We start from the raw sequence: 22,755 nt of genomic DNA on the forward strand, positions 1-22,755 counted from the left end.
AGTGCGTGCGTGTGTTTTGTTATTATGTGTCTTTAAATGTACCTCATCCTCCATCAGTCGAGGGATCAAGCAGCACATTCAAAAGCATGAGTGACTGATGGAGAGGATCACCTGAGACATGTCTGAGCTCTTCGTCCACAGTTCACCATCTTAGCTCACCATTCAGCTTCTCAGCCAATCAGGAGAGAGGCTCAGTTCCTCTCTCCTGATTGGCCGACTGACCTGGTGTTCCTGGAGCGCTGCAGAGAAGGCTGAGAGGAGGTGAAAAACTAGACTGAGATGGTTTTTGGTTGTTAAAATACAAAATAAAAGACTGGGGAAGCCAAAGCATGGACCTTTAACGGTAACAGAGCTGATTGACGACACATGATGTCACAATGATGTCACGATGATGTCTCATGGACAGAACACACTCTTTGCAGGTCAGAAACTCTGCTCCCCTCCTGATTGGCTGAATTAACGGGTCGTCACACAGCATCAGTCAGAGAGAACCAACACAGCGGCAGCTCATTAGTTCAGACGAAGGTCGATGACGAGGAGGGCGATCTATCCATCTACAGAGAACATTATATTCACTAGATGAATGGAGATGAGCAGGTATGATTTATCTGCACACACACACACACACATTATTGTCACTTCATCCCCCCTTTCTATTGTCTCCCCCTCTCTTCCATTGAGAGCGGGGACATGCACTGTATATATTTGTCATATCATATCCCATCATGCACCTCTTCCCCCCTCCTCCATCCCTCTATCTCCCTGTCTCCATCTCTGGTTTTCCTGCAGTTGATTTATTCAGCAGCTCTACCAGAGAGGAACGATAAGATAAAGATGAGCCGGTACCGAGTGTGTGTGTGTGTGTGTGTGTGTGTCAGAGAGAGAGGACGAACGAGGCAGAGAGACACAGTGACAGACAGGCATAGAGAGAGAGAGACAGAGATGTACAGATAAAAGTTGTGCTGACAGATGACTGATGTAGAAGCTGATATGAACAAGCTTCCATACTCCCAGAGTGGAAGTGTGTGTGTGTGTGTGTGTGTGTGTGTGTGTGTGTGTGTGTGTGTGCGCAACTTGCTGATGCGTCAAAGCTCAAGAGGAAACAGGAAGAAGGGGGAGGAAAAATAGATGAAAGGGACAAGAGAAAAGATGGAAGGAGGAAACAAAGGTTATAGAAGAGAATGACACAAGTATCAAGTAAAGGAAAGAAGAGGAGGGTTAGGGTTAGGAGAGAAGGAGACAGGAGAGAGGAGGGAAGGACACAGGAGAAGAATGAAATGGGAGCTGCTGCAGGTTCAGACTCAGTTTGTCCAGATGGTGAGAAAATCATCTATATTTGATGAGGAGGAGATGATGGTGTGTGTGTTTGTTTGTGCACGCACGTTGGCTCATCAAGGTTCATCTGGAGGTGAGATAAAAACATCACATCATCTCACACACACACACACACACACACACACACAGACTGCAGGCAGTTGCAGTCGACCTGTCAAAGTGTGTGTTTGTGCTACAGAACATTAGCGGTTTTGATGTGATGCTGCCCAGAGATACTGTAACCCCGCCCTCTGCAGGAAGTGAGAGCAGCCGACGGCGTCCTCTGACTGACATCATCACGCTGTCATCTGATGATGACGATGATGATGAAGATCTTCACCTTTCCTTTTGGCTTCTGTTCAGGTGTTCACAGAGAAAATGGCCCAGTTTGGGCTGATTGAACAACAGCCATATTTGCACACACACACACACACACACACACACACACATACACAAACGCACACACGCACGGTGAATGAGGGCTTTCTTTGCTCTGATCATGAGACAGAAGAGCAAAGAAAAGAGGAAGCTGCTGGGGATGATAATTCCTCATTTCTTCTGTTACTGAAAAATTCCATCAAGAAAATTTCCGAGTGGATGATTCTGGTGAATGAAGAGTTCCAGTAGATTCAACAGTTTTAATTGAAGCAGGTTTAATCCTCAGAAGGACTCGAGGAGTCAGACACTGACCAGCTGAGCTCTGATATCTCATTTCTCTTTCAGCTGACTGACAGTGAACACACCACGCCATGCTAGAATCTCAAAAGTTCCATTCAGTCCATTCAGCCCGCATGTCTTATTTAAACATCATCCTAATGATTGATTCCCCCAAAACACTTAAAATAAATCTAAACACACACACATGAACCTGCAGACCTGGAGCTGTGACTGTGAAGAAATGTGCTGAGTTAAGACGTGACGATTTGCTGATTAATTATTCTGCTGGATGAGAAGCTCCTCAGAGAGTCCTGTTCAAACGTAATCAGATGCAGCGTGAAGAACGCGCTAAATGTTTGTTTGCAGCTTATGAGGAACATAAATGACAAAGAGATGCAGGAGAATATCAGACCATCAGACATTCCTACTTACTGAAGTTCAGTATTAATTCCGGCAATCAGCCAGAACATCATGACCCCAAAACAGCCCCGACTTTAGCCTGATAGACCCCGCCCACTGACAGGTATCCATGGTGACCAGGTAATCAGTGTGTTTGGCTGATCTTTTTGTATTTTTGATATCTGCCTAAACTAAAGTCTTATTTTGAAAAACTCCCAGAGAAGGGCTAAATCTATGAACGTGGGGGCTGATCCGGACAGACCTGCTGTCCCTCCAACAGCTGGGGGTGGGCTGAGAGAGAGCGTGTCAGGCACCACAGAAGAAGAAGGTGCTTTTCTGAGAGGAAAAAAGTGATTATTTTAGCTGCTTGTTAGCGCCCCCCCCACCGACTGAGTCTCCTGTTTTTAGACTTTTCTGACTTTTTGAAAAACATGAGGCTGGAACTGCAAAGAGCTGCTGCTTATATATGCATGCTGTACAGTTCTACTCCTCTGACTGTGTGTGTACTCAACGGTCCTTGAATTTTACTTTGTGTATGTCCTCATGCATATGAATGTGTGTGTTTGTCTGTGTTTTGTTGCCTCTTTGTGGGTCTTTTAATTGTTTGTCACATTCTGCTGCTGAAGTAGATTCTGGGATCTGGTCTGTCCCGGTTTCTGAGTGAACACTGAGGGAGGGGACAACAGAGAGCACCACCAGGAACACACAATTACTGCAACCGGAACACACAACTAGTGCAGAGCAGAGCTAGAGCAGGGACACTCAGATTTAACTCAGATGAAACTTTGAACAAAAAAACTGATGAAACAACCATCAGTGAGAATGACTAAGGGAAGGAGGGAAGGAAGAAGAAGAGGATGGAAGTGTGTTCGCTCCTTGTTTCACACCCTCGTCTCTATTTCTGTCTACATCAGCTGACTGGACTGTGGGGGACAGACAGAGAGAGAATTTGGCCCTAACGAGCCTCCGTCTGACATCAGGCTCCGTCACCACGTGGACACACTCCATGAGAACACAGTATATGACACGGTGTGTGTGTCAGTCCTGACATAGCTGAAAATCCCAAGTCTGCTTCACACAGGCAGGAAACCATCAGTCACTCTGTAGCCCCAGGTCAGACACACACAGGCACACAAACGTATACTTACACACAAATGCACACTAATACACACACACAGAGTAGATGAATGTTTAGAGGCAGGCAGGGGGAGGGGGTTTCCACATGGAGAACTCTGTACAATGGATCTGTGGTCACTCTACACCACACACACACACACACACAAACACACACACACACAATGCATGAGGAAACACACACCCAGCATATTGATGCAAAAAATTGTGTGTAGGTTCTGCTGGATGATGAATGAAGCAATATTTCAGTCTAAACTAGGACCCAACCACAGATGGTGGTGTATACATTACACACACACACACACACACACACACTATGCTGTGAAAACCTCATCTGTCAAAGAGTGACAGGGTGTGCATGTCTTATTACACATAAACATATATGCTAAGACACGTTAATGCACATCTATGCATACACACACATTAAACTCTGCAGAGTTGTGTCGTTTCATTGTGTTCAGTGAAACCCCGCAGGGGAAGAATCCCAGTGCCAGGTAAGTATTAGTGCCTCACACACACACACACACACACAACTACACAGCCTGTTCACACACTGTTCACACACTCAGCTTAGCAGTTTGTGTGATGCCAGGTTGCCTGCAGGTGCAGCAGCAAGAGCCTTTGCTGCCCTAGTTGTTTAACACACACACAGACACACACCATTATGTGCCATCAGAGGGATAAGAGCTGACCTCTGACCTTTCACCTGATGGTGTCATCAGCCTGACTAAGGCGACCTTGGTGACCTTGAAAGGCTCTGAAGGTCACCTCACATTAAAACAACATCGATCAGCCGAGGGGCAGAAGGCGGCTGATCTGAACGTTTAGCCATCTGGATCCATCTGAAGACCAACAGGACCGTCCCATTTCAGTCTCAGCCCAACATCTCCCAGGATCCAGTGTGAGGATCAGACCGTCAGTATCGGGTTTCAGTCGACAGTTCAGCGGTTAAAACCTGAAAACACTAAGTTTTATGGAAAAAAGTTAAGGTTGCTAAGCAACAAGAGCTGCATGCAACTCTAAGGGTGGAACAGATGGTGACGAAAAAGAACCATCCATGAGCAGACCGGCTCTTCTCCACCCAGCTGAGCAGGACCAGATTCTCTGGACTGGGACTCTGGTCTTCCTGGAGTGTTTATGGTCTCAGTCTCTGGTTTCAAGTCTTTAATACGGCCTGTTTAGGTTCAAAGGTCAGGCCCTTCAGGAGTGGATCAGGTGTGCCTACGTTCAGACCTGAACCTGATCAGGACTTCGGACTCAGATCAAAGACCAACCATGCTTCAACGATGATGTCTCTGACCAAATACAGCTTCATCACACACACACACACACACACAGACACACACAGCTTCCTAATATTTATTTCCGATCAGTGATTCTACTCTCGCATGGTGATGCCTTTAGGCTGAATGTTGCAGGAAGTGATGCTGAAAAAGAGTTGTGTTTCTCCCTCTGGTCTTCTCCTCCCCTCATCTGTTTCACATGCCTACACACAAACACACAGACACACACGCACGCACACACACACTTGCGAGGATCATATTGACTGCAATCACATTTTTGCACCCAGGTGGCAGGGTGATATATAGTACACAAAGACACAAAGACACAAGGACATACACTTCATTTAAACCCATGAAATTCAATTAGCATTTCCATAAGGATGAATAATTTCACATAATCAACATTGTGAGTGTGAGGATAGAAAACAAACACACACACAAATATGAACACACAAACACAGAGCCAAAAGCAGAACATGACCGACACTCGTCATTGACTGAACCAGACTTCATTACATTCATGGATACTTTTCACCAATTTACTGGTAATATTGTTTTTGTTGTTGTTCTAATACTTTTTACGCTTCTCCATGTGGTCTTTGATTCTAGATCAGGTCTAGGATCTGCATTAATCCAGATAAAGTCTCAGAGGTGCAGAAACAGAACCTTAAACCCAGGACCAGGAATTCTGGGGCTTTGTGATGTCACAACAAAGCCGGCACCACCCTAAAACACAGACCAAATGAACACACACACAGCTGCTCATTATGAACTGGTGGATGATCAGCTGCTCGTTGTTTTTCCACCGTGTGACTCTGCGGCTCACCTTCATGCTAACACAGCATGTTCAGCTGAGCTCCACCACAGCAGCCCGCCAACCGCCCTTCACTGGAGTTTGTGTGTCAGCCCAAGTGTGTTTGTGAATTTATTTCTACGTTGTAAAGACTTGAACAGGAGAACACAAGAGCTAACTAAAAATCTGACACATTCAGAGGACAAGGCCACCTGGCTGCACGCACAAACACACAGCTGGTTAGTTAGGCAGTCAAGCAGTCGGTCAATGATCTCTGCTAATTCTCTAATTGGACACTGTCAGAACTCTGGAAGGAGGCGCACACACACTCACATGAGTTCACCTTAACATCACCCAACAATCATCTAATCAAATCTGATGGGGAGAGAAAGTGAGTGACAGTGTGTGTGTCTCTCTGTATGTGTGTGTGTGTGTGTGTGTGTGTGCGTGTGTGTGTGTGTGGTCCTCCAAATTCAGTGGCAGCTATCTGAGGTAAACAGCTGGTGATTGGAGGGGGTACATCCTATTTTGGAGAGCTTCCCAGACACACACACACACACACACACACACACACACACACACACTCAGAGTGACAGTGGGAGAGAAAAAAGCTCTAATATCCTCCATGCCTCATCACTCCCCTAAACACTTCCACTCACTGACACACACACTGAATCACACACTGCTCTGTTGACACACACTTCAGCAGAAGCACATGAATAAACAAAGACAAACACAGAAAACACAATAACAGGCCACCAGAGTCCACAGTGCGCGCACACACACACACACACACATGATAAAACACTACGATGTTCCCAAAAACAATATATATCCACTAGGCTTTCAATGAGCCTTACAACAACAACAACAACAACAACAACAACAACAGCGTGATGTTTGTGTCCAGGTACAGTGTGTGTTGTGCTGCTGAGTCACTGTACCCGCTGAGCGTTGAAATTTTAAATTGACGCTTTATCGGCTCCAGCAGAGCGACAGTTTCCGTCCGCAGGCTGCAGATGATTTATCGTGGTTAAAAACACACATTTCTAATATGCAGATGTCTCAGCAGGCCGTTAATCTCTCTGATAAATGTTCCTTCCTCTGAAATAAGAAATCGCAGCCTGCGGCACCGGCTTTTATTACCGACACAAAAACCACCGTTTACACCTTAAAACCACACTGACTGCAAACCTGGACCTGAGTCTGGTCTGCAGAGCCTGAACAGACCATCCCTGACTGGAAACAGCAGTCAGACTGTACTGAAGTCTATGGGAAAATGCCCCTCCTCCTCTCCTGATGAGTTTATGGTCTCAGTCTGAAATACAACATGATTTAGAGGGAAACAGAGCAGGAAGGAGGGGAGGGGTTAGGGGGCGGGGCTACTGTGATGACTGACGGACTGTACCACCCAATCAGGACCAAGTACAGAGCAGGTCAGATCCACCTCCTGCTCCAAATCTGGTTTCTACTGTTTTAAAGCTCAGACTGACGGTTGTTTCTCTGAGCAGGAAACCAGTTAGTACAAAGTCTGGTTTTGTTGTTCAGGAGTTTGTTCATTAGGCACAAAATACACACACACACGCAATAAGCTGCAGCCTCCGCGGACCTATTAGTGTATCCATGTGTCATGTATCTGTGCTTAAATTCTCTATTGTTTGTGACACACACACACACACACGCACTGCGGCACCTGTTAGTGTCTCCAGGGAGCCGTACTGGTGTTTAGGAGCAGCCGTTACAGAAGCATACAGGCTAATTAAAACACACTGCTTCCTCCATAGGCTGCACACACACACAGACACCAACTCCTGCACACGCACGCACACACACGTCCAACATGCCAACACACATGAAAATCAAAAGGTGTCTTTGTACCGAGAGATAACACAAAACACAAGAAAGACTGATGTTTGTGTCTGTGTGTGTACGTGAGACAGTGGTAGGTAGCTGAAGGCCAACCCAGGTGTTGGATCTGTCTGCTTGCTTAAATCACAACATGTTGATGGTGTGTGTTTGTGTGTAACATGGCAGATGGTGCGTGACGACTGTATTGCTCCGAGCAGCACAGCTGTCCCAGGCTATACAATCTGGACACACACCTCTTCATCAACTTAAATAACAGCTACACACACAGACACACACAGTGCTTGCAGCTATACAGATGGTGCAGTTGGCTGTTGAAGTTGAACGTCGCTGCGTTCAGGACTCGGTACAGGAGCAGTCACTTCATCACTGTCTCTGACCAACAGCTGGAGCTATCAGTCCGAGGGAATAAATAAAACTGAAGCTGCTGCTGAGACCAGAGCAGGGCAGTGTGTGTCTGCATGAACGCACACAGACACACACTGCTGCGCACGAGGTGTGTGTTTAAAGACACAGCGGTGTCACAGGACTGTGGAGAGGATTATTTACTGTGAAGGAGATGCTCAGTAACACACAAAGAATAAAGACCTCGCCCTGTCTGTCCTCCTCCACCAGTGATGACAACAACACCACCACAACAGTGTATCAGTCAGCTCTCAAACTGCAGCTGAAACAGCAGAAATATTCTATTTCTGTATTATTTCATCCAGGTTACTTTATTTAAAGGTCCAGTCAGTGAAGTTTTCCATCCCGTCTCTCTGACGACAGGTCAGTCAGCCAATCAGAGGAGATGATAAAATTTTCTCTGGGTAGGCGGGGCTTAGGGGAATCGGCTTAGGGCAGTGACCAGCTAGTTGTGACATCACAAAGTCCCAGAAGTCCTGCCAGCTGGTTTTCAGGCTCAGATTCTGAATGCAGGCTGAGAGCTCACAATGGAGATGCTCTCCGAAGGACAAGTGCAAACGGGAAGTGTCTCTGAATCGGGGTGAAACAGCGTCCTAATGGACTTCCTGTCGCCCTGATTTAATTTCCACTTCAACATGAATGGAGTCTAAACTAATTTAAATGAATCTGGTCCTCTCACATCCCTCGCTTTCTCCTCTCTTTTCCTTTTATCTCCTCTCTGTTGCTTTCATCTCCATCTTCCCTTCCTTCCCTTCCTTCCCTGTCATTTCCTTTCCTCCCATTATTTCCTCTCCTAGTTTTACCTCAACAGGGGTTTATTAATGCAGTTTTATATAGCGAGAGAGGGGGAGGGGTTGTGGGGTGGGGGTGGGGGCGGTGGGAACAGAGCGAGCAAGAAAGATAAGAGAGAGATGGTGAATGAGACAGGGAGGGCGAGAGAGGGAGGAAATGACTGAGGCAGCTGGAGAGAGAGGACGAGGTGGCCGTTGGGTTTTTATAATTGGCTGTCTGTGACTCAGAGAGGGAGAGTACAGTATCACACACACACACACACACACACACACACACACACAGATACACAGAGACACACACACACACACACACACACGCACATACACAAAGGCACACACACACACACACAGATACACACACACACACACACACACACACACACACAGATACACAGAGACACACACACACACACACACACACGCACATACACAAAGACACACACACAGAGATACACACAGAGATCACATTTCCTCCTCCCTGACACGACTTGAATCAGCTTCAGCTTCGGGCTCTGAACATTTAAATGATCTCCCGTCTCCTCTGCTCTCTGTGGCCTGAAGATCACAAGTCCACCGCCACTTCCTCCTGATTCACCTAATTAGCGTCACTAACAACCTCCATTTCTTGTAACCTGCATTAACCCACATGCTGTTGTTCTCACTGATGGAGCACTGTGTCATTGTGTGTGTAAGTTGTAACAACACAATTAGTCATATAGAGCTGATGGAGTCAAACCTGTCTGTGATTTTTATTATGAATATAGGACCAGATTAAATCTAACAGTCCACATCCAGCTGGTCTGTCAGTCACACAGTAACCCCGCCCTCTAACCCTCCCCTCCTTCCTGCTCCGTTTCCCTCTAAATGGAGTTTCATTTAAAAAAGCAACATGTTGTATTTCAGACTGAGACCAAAAACTCATCAGGTTAAAACGTTAACTGAGGAGGAGGAGGGACATTTTCCCATAGACTTCAATATAAAGGTAAAGGAGGAGAAGGGACATTTTCCCATAACCTTCAATATAAAGGAGGAGGAGGGACATTTTCCAATAGAAACAACAGTTTCTCCCAGTTCTAAGCATTTATACTGCATTTGCTAACCATGTTCTGCCAAAGTCTCTGTCTCTCCCAGTTCCTCTCCTCTCTCTCTGTCCTCATCCTGCAGGTGGTGACTCATCTCCATCCCATGTTCCTGCAACACCTGCTGGTCCCATATTTCATGAATTCTGTACTACAGCTCAACTCCATGAACTTCATGCAGCAACATGTTCCTGCCTACACCCCCCCCCCTCCAATGCCTCTCTCTCTCTCTGTCTCTCTCTCTCTCTCCCACTCTCAACCCAACCAGTCGAGGCAGATGGCCGCCCCCCCCTGAGCCTGGTTCTGCTTGAGGTTTCTGCCTCTTAAAGGAGGTTTTTCCTTGCCACTGTCACTAAGTGCTTGCTCATCGGGGGATCTGTTGGGTCTCTTTAAATAAATTTATAAAGAGTTTGGTCCAGACCTGCTGTATATGTAAAGTGCCTTGATGTAACTTTGTTATGATTTGGCGCTATACAAATAAATCTGATTTGATTTGAGAAGTCCGTACTGCCTGACGGTCCCCCTGGTGGTCGGTGGTTTCCTCCTTCAGCCCCTCCCACCGTTGGTGCTGCAGGTAAAACCACCAGAGGCTGCAGCTTCTCCTTCACGGTGGAGTTAAACTGACTCGGTGTTCCCACAGAGAGCTAAAAAAGAAAAGTGTGCTGCTCATTAAAGACACCTACATCCGTCAGACTCGCTCTGCTGCCGAGCCGCTTCTTAATATTCCCAAGGTTTCACCAGATGTAAGTAAAACTGGCTGCTCGTCTAATGGACTCTGGGCAACGGAAGGAAGCATCTACAGGGTCTAATTAAACAAGACACACTGCCTTCTGTTCAGGACTTTAAAAAACACATTAAAGTCACTTTCACAGGGTGTTTGTGTCACTGCGGTAAAAGAAAGCGATCTCGTCTGTCCCTCAGCTCATCCAGCTACAAGCGTTAGCCACCATGCTGCAGCTCCGTCTCTAATAGAAACATTGGCCAGGAGAAGTAAACCAAACGGATGAATCAGAGAGAGGACTGCGGTGGACCTGTGTCCTACAGGCTGCGACCATCCAAAGAAATCCTTCCATCTGATCTGCAGTCAGGTCGGAAAGGACCAGATCTTGGAGGATCTCCCCAGGAGGAGCTGGGAGGTCTGGACTGTCACTGTGACCCGATCTGGATCAGAGGAAGGATGGATGTGAAAACAAGCAGCAGCAGCGTCAGATTCATCAGAGCAGCTCCTGACAGACGCCTGGAGCTCAGGACTACTGGATCCTTCACAGATTTACAGATTTACAGTCGTGCTCTTCTCTGTTGACATAACTGAAACATAATGAGTCACTGAGCTGTGAAAGTGGACGAGCCGTCACAACCTTCAGACTCTCATTAATAATTCACAGGAGGAAGGATACCAAGAGACACACCGACTCACACACTGTTGGTGGGAAATAATCCAAGCTCCCCCAGTTCAGCTCAGACATCAGATCTCTGATGATGCTGAAGACAAGGAGCTCATGTGTAGTCCAACACACAAACACATCAGTGATCTACACAAACGACATACGGTCGTCAACGTTTCATCTTCAGTGATGCTTCACACAACACGACACAATCACAGCAGAGTCAGCTGTGTGTCGCCTCCTGCAGCTCAAACTGAAGCATCAATCTCCACGCGCCAGTAAATGACAGTGATTTTCCCTCCTCACGTCTGCACTGTATTCATCCCTGCAGCCGTCAGCCTGCCCCAGGCAAGCATAATGTGATCACACACACACACTCAGCCACGAAATAACATCTTCCTGTCCTGAGGACGAGATATTGATTGTGGCGCTGCTCAGCTCAGAGTTTCAATTTACACATTTAGGGCCTGACAGCAGCCGTGTCGGCGACTCAGCTGTCGTTACACGCTCATAACTTACAGCATAAGTGGCTGAACAGGAAACCTGAAGCGGCCGAGGTGCCGTTTGTTTGCTGCAGCGAAGGTTTATTCAATTAAAACGTGTTTACACGGCGAAGCAGCGCTCCAGGTCCGGCTCTGTCTCTCTCCGTTTGCTGCTTGAGGCCGAGGTCGCCTGAGCCTGAGTGGGTGTTTGTTTACCTGCTTTCAGCTGTGCAGGTGAGTGTGTGCCTGTATGTGTGTGTGTGTGTGTGTGTGTACCTGTGTGTGTAGGAGTTGCTTTTACTCTGTTGTGTTATTTCTTATTCGGAGCATCTGAAATCTCCCGCCTGAAGATGAGCTGCTCAGCAATGAATCCACAGGACGATTTCCTTAATGACATCCATCAAACTCCAATTCATTATAAGGTGCTTTTTAAATACTTTTTTACACACACACACTCCTTATAAGTCACACATGCACAGAACAGAAGAAGCCAGTTAATAGTTAAGTAATGAAGAGTTATGACATAAACTCTTAATAAGCCTCTCATCGTTCATAAATCACTTCGAAATCAATTTCATACCAAAGCAGAGAAAAAGAAGAGAGGAGGAAGAGAACAGGCTGGAGGGAAGAAGGAATGAGGACCAAGGACTGAGAAAGAAAGTGGGGAAGGAAGGGAAAGGCTTTCCTTTCCAGGCTCTTGACTGGGACTCAGGCGGACTCTGGGCTGGTCTGGTCCTAGTGGAAAATAACCAATCCTTTCTGAACAGAAAGTTAACGTGGCTGCAGTCGGATGTGAAGGTAATTAGTGTGCAGAGGAGGTGAGGACGGATCTCAGACTCATTGGTGTGTTCTGGTGTTAAAGTGAAGCCGGTTGATCCGACGGCAGCTGCTGTCCTGCTGGATTCAGACACAGAAGAGGCACAGCTGAGCAGGCCAGAGGAAAAATTCCCTCCGACACAGAGTCACCGGGCGGAACCGGCTCGTATTAATCTGCAGGCCGAGCCGATGGAGACGCTCCTGGGAGGCTATTAGCTTCAGGACTATTCAGCGCTCCATTTGGATTAGGCTGCAGTGGGACGGGGATTAAACCAAGTCTGCTTCCACATTACAATAGATCCAGCAGCCCGGCTGTACTGGCGGCTCACCTTCCTGCTTCCTCCTTTTGAAGACAACACAAAGAGACGCTCAGATACACACTGAAGACATTTGAGTTTGTCTCAGGTTTGTTTTTCACTCTCTGGATTTGACTCAGCGATGGATGAAATCCCTCAAAGCGTCCGTGTTTGTCAGCTTGTCCATCTGTTTTAGTTTTACTTTGATGGCTGATCCCTGAAAAACTGTCCTGACCATTTAGCCTGCTCACCTGCTGGGCTTTAGTTCGAAGCTACGACTAACAATAAGTTGGTTTAAAGGTCCATACAGTTTAAGATCTGAGATGGTTTTGGTTCCTTCTTACTGACATCAGCACTTCAGATAAAACATGGTCAGAAGTTCAAACTTTTACCTCTAATATAAAATCTAAATTATATTATATATCACTGTAAAATGTTCTGTTCTAATTCTAAAATCCAGTTTATTAGCAGCAGGAATATTGTGAATATTTAGTCATGTAAATTTGTGAGGTTTCTACAATTTGTTTTACATCAACAGAGCTGTTTGTACTAAATACAATACAAAGTAGTTTTTATTATTATTGGTTTTCTGTTTCCTCTGAATCGTGGGCTCTAACTGTTCATCATATTAGTAGGTATCTGGAGTCTAATGATTTGCACTGCTCTAAGTCTATATATCAGTTTTGTGAGTGTTGTTCCTGCAGAGGTTGAATCTTCATGGTTAATTCTTCTGGTCTGCTGCCATTACTCTTGTGTACATGTATATATTTCACAGAAGCTTTAAAGTCGTGATAAAACACAGTCACTTGAACACTTAACATTCAGCAGCAGAAAAAAAAACCATACTGAACAGCAGCTGCTGGGTGATAAAACCTTTCACAATAAGCCGAGTGGCCGGCCTGCAGGGAAACTAATACCTGAGGTGATAAAGCCATTGTGTCGGAGCCTTCGACCACGAGGACGTCCCTCACCGGGATTAGAGTCCAGCGAGCTGCTGGTCTGCAGCACCGAAGGTTCCTAATCACAGTAAAGGACATCCTGAGGAGTATTAAGGTCTTTATATTCTGCAGTCACTGATGCATGTGTGCTGACTGAACCCTTTTCTTTAAAGCGCTGCGCATACATTACAGCGGGGCATTCAGGGCCGCCCGCACCGGGAAGGTTATTTATTCACAGCGTACTGTAGAGCCAAGTCGGGCCACATTTACATTTAGAGTATATCCAGGTCCAGATGAGTTTGTCTGTCTTTCCTCAAACTTCTGCAGCACATGACCTTAAACACCAGTGTGGTGTTTTAGATGACGAGTGAAGCCGGCTCCAGATAAAAACCAGGAGGTTGAGTTTGTCTCTTATCGAAGCTTCGGCATCCATTATCTCACAAGGACGTGATGACGCGGTGATTCAATTCCTGCAGCAGCTTCAGAGAGACGCCGTTGGAGCAGATCTCTGCTAAAGACCACCTGACCCCGGAGGTTCAGGCTCCTCTACACCTCTGAAGCTGAGCTGTGGGACCTGGACTGAGACGTTAGCAGCAGATCCTTTAAGTCCTGGATGTTGTGAGGTGGAGCCTCTGTAGATCTGGACTAGATTCTGGACTGGACTGGATGCTGGTCACACTTATCTTTTAAAGGGACTATGAGTGGACCTGGATGACACCACTCCAGGACCTTTTGTCCTCAGCTAAGACACTTCACAGGTACATCTTTAAAGGTCTGACATCAGGGCTGGTCTTCCTCAGCCCTTTATCCCCACAGTGGACTCAGAGGTTACAGCTGGGAGGCAGATCAATGCTCAGTTATCTGCTGTCAACGCCGCTTTTTATCCCTTTGCACCACCACTGCTTGGCTAAAGGTCAGAGGTCAGCAGCGGGGATTACTGCATGTGTCATATGAAGAGACCAATGAGCTGAAGACAAACCGCCGAAGGAGGATGCCATCAGTCCGCGAAGCTCACACGACTTATTCTGCTTCCATCAGCCAACACTCACAGTTACACACAACTTATTACCACATCAATCTGAGCTGATGCTTTACAACGTCCTGACTCACCAGCACAATTACAGCGCACATCATGAATAATATGACAGAGACAGACAGAGGTCTAAGGAGCCACAGTGAGCACCTGCTGACAGTGGCGAGCAGCTGTCAGCGGTCTGTCGGAGTCCTGCACTGAGCCGCAGCCTGGCTCGGCACTATTTTTAACATCCGTCCAGCTCTCTGTGGCATGTGTGTCCTCTATAATGAGGAGGTGACAGCACGTCTCCTCTGGCTGCACTGACCCAGAATGTCTCTGTTGGAGTCTGGATCCTTTCACCAAAACACTTTAACCTGCTACCGTCATGACAGTGAAACACAGTCAGTCCAGTCATGGGGAAGCTCAGGGTTTATCTTCTGAGGATCATGAATATAAACATCCAACCAGAGAGATGGACGGACATAACAGAACACAGCTGAGCGAAGTTCGTCTTTTATCTGATGACCATCTTGGTTTTTTAAAGCAGTGGAAACCATATTAGGAGGAGAAGGTGGATCTGACCTGCTTTGGACTCTCTTCTGATTGGGCGGTACAATCTGTCAATCACACCTTAGCCCCACCCCAACCCCTCCCCTCCTTCCTGGTCTGTTTCCCTCTAAATGGAGCATCATTTAAAAAATGAATTGTAGTGAAGACTTGAAACTAAAGCCCCCCCCATGTCCCTCGCTCTATTAACCCGAGCTATTTGCATGGACTGTTCCATTAGATGTCTGGACGGCCGAGCAGATGAGACAGCGGCAGGAAGAGAGAGGGTGAGGACATGGAGCCCTGGAAGATAATGATACAACTGACAGAACAATTTCCTCCCTGTCTTTGTCTCCCCCTCACCACACATGGCTGTCTGATGAGGCTGTCATGTTGGGAGATCGCCTGATCCATCTCTCCTCCTCCGTCTTTCCCTCTGTCTCTCCTCCCTCTGTTAAACTTTTATTATTCTGTCTCTCCCTGGCCGTCTAATTCAGAAAATTACACTCCATGAATTTATATAATAAAGTAATGTGGAAGGAACGGCATCATCACCTCCATCATGACCCCAGCTCATTGGTTTCCTTCTTTCCTTCCTTCTTCTTCCTTCAGGACTAAATCTCTTGGTTTCAGCGTCAGGCAGACATGTGGACACTGCTCTTTCACTGTTTTATGTTTTCTTGTCCTCCTCAAAACAGACCTGAGAGATTCAATCACATCAACTCTGATCTAAGCTCTCCGGCTCCTGAACCAGACGGACAGCAGTAAATGTGTTAATCAGTGTGTCCGACTAAATGAGATTAAGTGATGCTGCGGTGCTGTGTGGATTAGTGTTTGATGAAAACAGAATGTGTATTCAGCACATCAGGCACTTTAACGAGAGAAACCAGCAGTCTTTCTCTGAAGCTTCAGATTTCTACAGATTCATATTACAATCTCAAATTATTAAAGGTCCACATTTTAACTCCCTCAGTCTTCTATTTCGAAGGGTTGATATCCATGACAGGCTTCTCTCTATCTGAAGGCATCACAAAGTTCCAGAAGGCCTGACAGCTGGTAACAGTGAACCTTTCAACATCGTATTCTCTGTCTAACCTGAACACAAACAACCCCCGCTGATGTCACAGATTATGGAAGAGAGCCAGAAGGTCTGAGCCCGTCCTCTAACAGGGACAGAGGGACCTTTAATCCAGTCTACACTCAGCTCAAACACATAAGGTAGCACACAATTCCCAGCATCAGAGGGCTGGACTGACAAGGCTGGATTCTGAGAGCAGATGAAGGTGTTTTTCTGTGCAGACTGGTCTCTGTGACCTTTGACCTTTCTTCCTGCCGTCACAGCAAAAAGAAAAAAAGTGCTGTCTGAAGGCTTAAAGTTGCGGCAGGATAACTGGGAGCTGGGTGCGTTTGTTTCGACATCGCTGCGTGGCCGTTAATGCGTGTTTGACAGTCTTCACGGCCGAGTGCGTCTCTGAACATGCAGTCAGCTGGATGTACAGTGATGTGCGGCCATGTTTCCCTCCGCTGAAACATCTATATATTTCAGCACGCTCCATTTGAGCTGATGAACGCTCGACCTCCACTGTTCATCGCCGAGTTGATCCATCTGCATTCTGGGTATTTCTCAGTTGTCATTATTGATCACTTCAAACAAGGACAGCGCTCTGCCCCCCCACTGTTTGTTTATTCAGGCACTAAACTGTGTAGATGTTGTGTTCGTCATGTATCATACTTAATGTGTGGTGTGTAGTTTGTTTGTACGAGACTGTTTTCATGTGTACACAAATGAAGGCAGCCTCTGAACAACCAGGAGCCCCCAACGATTTAAAAGCCAAAATCAGGCCCCCACACACACCTGCACCACAAAACATCATGAAGTGACTTCAGCTGGAAGGAAATTAAATGAAATAAAAGGAAGAAGGAAGGGAGGAGGACAGCTTTCAGTTTATTAAGTGCTTCCTCTCACATTTCCTTGTTGTCCTCCCTTGTTTCCTATCCTTCTATTCCTGCCTTCTCTGTCATCTTATACCTGTGCTTCTCCTTCGATCGTCGCCATCTTGGCAGGGACTCTACCCCCAGAAGGTCAAAGAGACCCCGCTTTAAATTCTCATATCTTTAATCCCTAACAAAATCAAAAACATTTTTGAGTGGATTTTGGATTTTGATGGTTAAAAACAGGTTTTAGGATAATTATTCAAATTTTTCTGGTTTCAAACCAAACACAAGATTAAAAATCAGAAAATAGGATTTAAGCAACAATCTGAGGGAGAACTGAGACTAATTCTGGGCTTCAAAATGTTATGAATACATTTTAGACTTCATTTCTGTAGTAGTAATCCTGTTTAAGGAGTGTGTGTCAGTAAACATCATGTTGAGCTGCTGTTGCTTAACAATTCAGACTGAAAGTGTGTTGTTGTAGCAACCAACTGAATCTATACATGACGACTGCGTGTGTGTGACTGGAACAGAAACTGGAGGAAATTAGCTATAAACTCCTGTTTCAGCGTTCTCTTGAGTTCAATCATTACCTTGGCTCAGATCTAATTCAGTGCTGGTTGAGCAGCTAACTGTGACAGACGTTTTCGTTGATCCACCAGGCCCAGGTCCATGGACCAGAGCTACCCAAACCTGAACCAGGAACATCAGAGTTCTGGTTCTGTTTGGGTCAGTTCAATGTTTACTTCAGAGCAGTTTGAAAATGCCAAAGCTCAGACCAAGAAACCGGGGCTAATGGATCAGATCGGGTCAGGTCCAGAACTCTGTGAAGTGTTCAATGACATCGTTCTCCTTTGTGTCACTCAGATAAACCAACGAGCAGCAACGTGTCTAACACACTGATTGTGTTGCTGTCAGCTATGTTCATTTTCTGCAGCTTGTTCATTGGTTAATTACTCATCTGATTGTATTAATCAGTTAATTATTGATTGATTTGATTTATGGTTTAATTTGTTTATCAGTTTCCTCCATCAGATTCTTCTTCTCTTGTTTCTTCAGCTCAAACTTGTTATCAGTGAACTCTGCATGAGCTTCAGAGCAGCAGTTCTAGACTGCAATAAAAATCACTGTGTGTGTGTAGGTGGATGTTTACTGCAGTGTTTTACTTGTAATTCTCATTCTCCACAGCTCAGCAGGAGAGACTGATGCTGCTTTTGTGTGTGATTGTGTACATTCTTTTTGGATTGTGAATGTGTGCGTTGAATGATCCAGTTGTTCGTAGGCTCATCAACAGTAACCCTGCACGGCTCCAGACAGACAGTCTGTTTGGACTGAGGGAACCAGATTGATACATTTAACAACTACACTAATAACGACACCTCTACAGCTACAAGACAACTACAACACAACTACACCTGTACAGGAGGAGGAGGGATAAAGTGAAGAGAGGGAGCCAGCCGGTAAAAGGGAGACAACTGAAGGATGGAGGAATGATTGAGATTTTCAGGACAGCCCCCCCCTGGACACACACGTGTGCTTGGCTTCCATAATTCCCTCTAACAGGAGCATCATTTAAAAATGAACATCATGCTGTATTTCAGACTGAGACCATAAACTCATCAGGAAAACGTTTACTGAGGAGGAGGGACATTTTCCCATAGACTTCAATATAAGGAAGGAGGAGGGACATTTTCCCACAGACTTCAACACAGTCTGACTTTTACTGTCAGTGGAGTCGACGCCTGACGGTCAGTAGAGAGGACAGGTTTAGACACTGTCCAAGATGGCTGACAGACACATTCCAAATTAAAGGTTTCAAAATGGCAAATAACAGTTTGAAGTTCTTCAGTCTGTTTTACTGAGACATTAACACAACAGAGTCAGCAGTGCAGAACACAACACAACAGCTGTGAGTGTGTCTAAGTTTCCCTCTGCTGCTTCTTCCCCCATCCCTCCTCTTCTCCATCTGAAGTGGATTTAAGAGGTGAAATCAATGAGACATCAGAGCTGCACTCCATCCTCCGTCTCAGTCTGTTTCCTCAGTGTAATTCTCTGTCACACTTCACTCATTAACACAACACACCACAACAGGGGTGAAGTGCGATGACACGGGGCTGAGGAGGGAGGACCGATCAGATCAGGGATCAGACAGATATGGCCGCTTCGACACAGCGCCGCCGCGAGCCAGAGCGCCTGCTGGTAAAGCCGCTTAGCGTCACTGTCACTCTGCGGCGTTGTCGAGCGCTGTGGTGCTTCAGCTCAGGTTCCACATCAGCAGATTACCCACAATACACCAAGGGGATTTCTTCGCCTCACACAGAGCTTTCCTCTGAGGGCCTGAACCGCCTCCTGGCTCTGGGACCAGATCGGAGACATCAGAGGAGCAGTCTGATCCAGGAACGGTTTCTGAAACCAGCCTGAGGAGTCAGACTTCAGCTTCTTCTTCAGGGGTTTTCAGCCGACAGAGTGTGAGAGAACACACACACAAAGGATGACTACATGATCGGGTTAGTGATACACCATCAAGCTTCACTGAGTCACAAAGCAATGAAGTAATTAGTAACCACCCCAGTGGAGCGATATGGGCTTATCTCCAGTTGCCGACGGTTACAAGGAATATGCCTCCATTTTGGAGGAGAGGCAACAAAACACTGCAGCCTTATCACATTTCTCACCATGAGGAGGCAAAACAAAGCGCATGTTCCTTTGTCCTGGTTCCTCTTCCTGGTTCTACATGTGTGTCCCATAATCCAGATTTGCACCAGCTCATTTTACCTCCACTTCCTGTTTTCCCTGTCTTGCATTACAATCATTTTTATTCCCCACGTCCTTGTTGCCATATCAACCCCTGTGGGACACGTCTCCTCCGTCCTGGACTGGCTGATTGTCTCCAGGCTGGGACCTGTTGGTTTTATAGACTCTGTCTGTCTGTCGGGAACCAGACGGAGGGAGGATCCATTGTTCGCTGAGATAATAGCAGAGTACTGAAGTGGAGTGGTTCACACACACACATAGCCTCTCAAACTCTGCATGTGGCAATTATCTTTCCTCTCAGCAGCTTGTGGCACCCCCCCCCCCTCCTAATTACACAGTAACTGGACAGCCCCCCAACCCAAAATGCAGCACAGACACAACCAGCCAACCGCCTGAGCAAACATCAATGTCACGTTCAGAAAACCAGGAACACTTCAAGGTCGAGCCGTCCAAAGCCAGTTTAAAGGTCCAGACGGTCTGGACCTAGAGGTTAGAGGTCCATGGGCCATCAGGGTTAGATCCAGACCTTGGATATGGACCATGAAGACCACAAACAAGCTGAGCTGCCTGTACGTTCTTATTCATGAAGCCAAAGTGAGGAAAAAGTTCAAACATCTCTGTGTTTTATTTTGGCCCAAAAACGATGGAGAAGAAAAAGCTGAGTGTGTTTTATGGTCCTGCTGTTACAGAGAGACGAGCTGAGGGGTGGTAATCATGATGGAGCCTGATGAGGAGGAGAAATCACTGTTTTACCTGCAGCAGTTTGTGTTGGAGTCTATGGGAAAATGTCCCTCCTCCTCCTCAGTAAACGTTCTCCTGATGAGTTTATGGTCTCAGTCTTCAACACAACATGAAGTTCATGTTCTTGTTCATTACTGTGTGACTGGCAGCCTGAACCACCCAATTTGGATGGAGTACAGCTCCACCTTCTACTGGTTTCAAAAAAACAAGATGGCAGACAGACAAATAACAACGTATAGGCTTCTTGTCCTGGAAAAGGACATTCATGAAGCATCCAGTCTGGTCTGGACTGGACTGTCTCTGTGGCAGATGGTCTTCAGCCTCTGAAGGATCAGGACTGTGATCACAGCTCATGTTGTGTCTTATCAGGTTTCAACCAAATGCAGGATGAGCAGGAATCACCTGAGTGAGTCTGCAGAGCAGTTTGAGAGAAAGCAGAAAGTTGTTCTCCTCTCTCCTCCTGACGGGGGAAGAGGTGATCACTCTCACTGCCAAGCAATGCTGAGATGTGCAGTACATGGTAACTGAGTTCACAGATAATCACACAACACACACACACGTTCCATCCAAGATAAATGAGCACCATCAGCCCCCTACCTCTGTGCTAACAGATTAATGTGTAAGCATTTCCCTGGTTTCCCCCCTCCTACACACACTTCTCACTTTTTCTGTCAAAGACACACACACACAGCTGCCTTACATCAGCTCGATAGTGAATTTCCCTCCTCTGGAAACACAACAGATGATGCAACGATCGACACCACATGCATTTATGCACATTAGCACACACATGGATGTGTGGAAACACACACACATCAAACATCCCATCATCTGCAGTATACAGCTTCAGAACGCAGTGTACGAGCTGCGGCGGGCCTGCCAGTGACGCCACTCAGGACTGAGTCATATTCTCAAACAGCCACACCATTAATGCCCACATTCCACCTCCCATTAGAGAGCCAGGCGTCGCCACGAACAGCCTGGTGCCTTTTTTTTTGTGCCTTATTCACAGCGAACAGCAGCAGAGAGCCACAACATCACCACCAGCAAACTCCTGAGCAGCTCCAGTCACATAAAACAGACATTTTCCAGCCACACAAATCCAGGATGACAGACACACAAAACAAAAGTGAGAAAACAAAATAAAACAGAATCAACAACAGAACGTAGAAATGTTGTAAATCAGCCTCTGGAAAATATAAACAGGGCACTAATCCACCCTGTTTGTTCATTTAGACTGTCAACAAATCCACAGAGGCTCCGAAACAAGCTGGTCTGCCTTCACGCTGTCTGAAGCTGAAAACTGACAGCTCCTCCTCAAACACCGCTGGGAACGCTGCTTTTCTGGGGACTACTTTCAGACGTGGATGAAGACATGTTAAGCGCTCTACAGTGAGTGACTGGTGCACTTGGCATGCTAACTTTTTCACTCTGAACCTAACCCACACACAGCTCAGGAAATAACTGTCTCCTTTCAAAATAAAAGTACTCACAGTACTGTCGTAGAGAGAATAGGTGTTGTGTTTGTGTAAATGAATACTTCTTTAAACAGACTGTGATGTTATCCTGTCAGAAACTACAACACAAACAACTAAACAAGGAGGACAGAAGAAAGCGTTGTGTGTGTATTTTCAGTTTCCCCCAAGAGCCAGGAAGTTTTTATCTCGTAAAACGTGTTAAGAGGGCAGCAGTTGTCAAAGCGGCGGAGGCCTTATCTGCCCCGCGGAGCGTCTCTCCAACAGAAGAGCATGGCGGCGCTCTAAGAGGATTTCTATTCTGCTGTCTAATTTAATTTCTTAACTGAGAGACGGACTGTAATTTGGTGGTTTTGCTATGGAAATGTTTTTGGTTGCATAATCTAAATTAGGGGATTAATCGCAGCCAACTGCTCAGTTACTGTGTGTGTGTGTGTGCGTGCGCGTGTGTGTGTGTGTGAGCACCTGTAGTGCCTGGTGTCCCTCAGGGCTCGGTTGCTGGGGATGCGTTCGCTCTCTCTCTGGTTGAAGGCATACCGGGTGTACGGGTCATCACCAGGTTTCCAACGTCGTGCCACCAAGTAACCCCGCTCATCAAAACCCTCCAACATGTCCTCCCACTCTGCCTCTGAAATCTGTCAATCAATCAGC

General features: G+C 46.4%; 1 protein-coding gene across 1 annotated transcript in view; it reads right to left on the bottom strand.

The window, feature by feature from the left end:
• Positions 1-22,755, bottom strand: part of galnt14 (UDP-N-acetyl-alpha-D-galactosamine:polypeptide N-acetylgalactosaminyltransferase 14 (GalNAc-T14)) — a 45,112-nt gene that overhangs the window by 15,175 nt on the left and 7,182 nt on the right. The window contains exons 2-3 of the mRNA XM_029497060.1: positions 22,570-22,739; positions 13,618-13,717 (exon numbers count right to left, since the gene is read on the bottom strand). Of these exons, the coding sequence (XP_029352920.1) occupies positions 13,618-13,717; positions 22,570-22,739 (270 nt within the window). The remainder of the gene's footprint in view (positions 1-13,617; positions 13,718-22,569; positions 22,740-22,755) is intronic.

This window comes from Echeneis naucrates, chromosome 24 (genome assembly GCF_900963305.1).
Source record: "Echeneis naucrates chromosome 24, fEcheNa1.1, whole genome shotgun sequence".
Lineage (NCBI taxonomy): Eukaryota > Metazoa > Chordata > Actinopteri > Carangiformes > Echeneidae > Echeneis > Echeneis naucrates.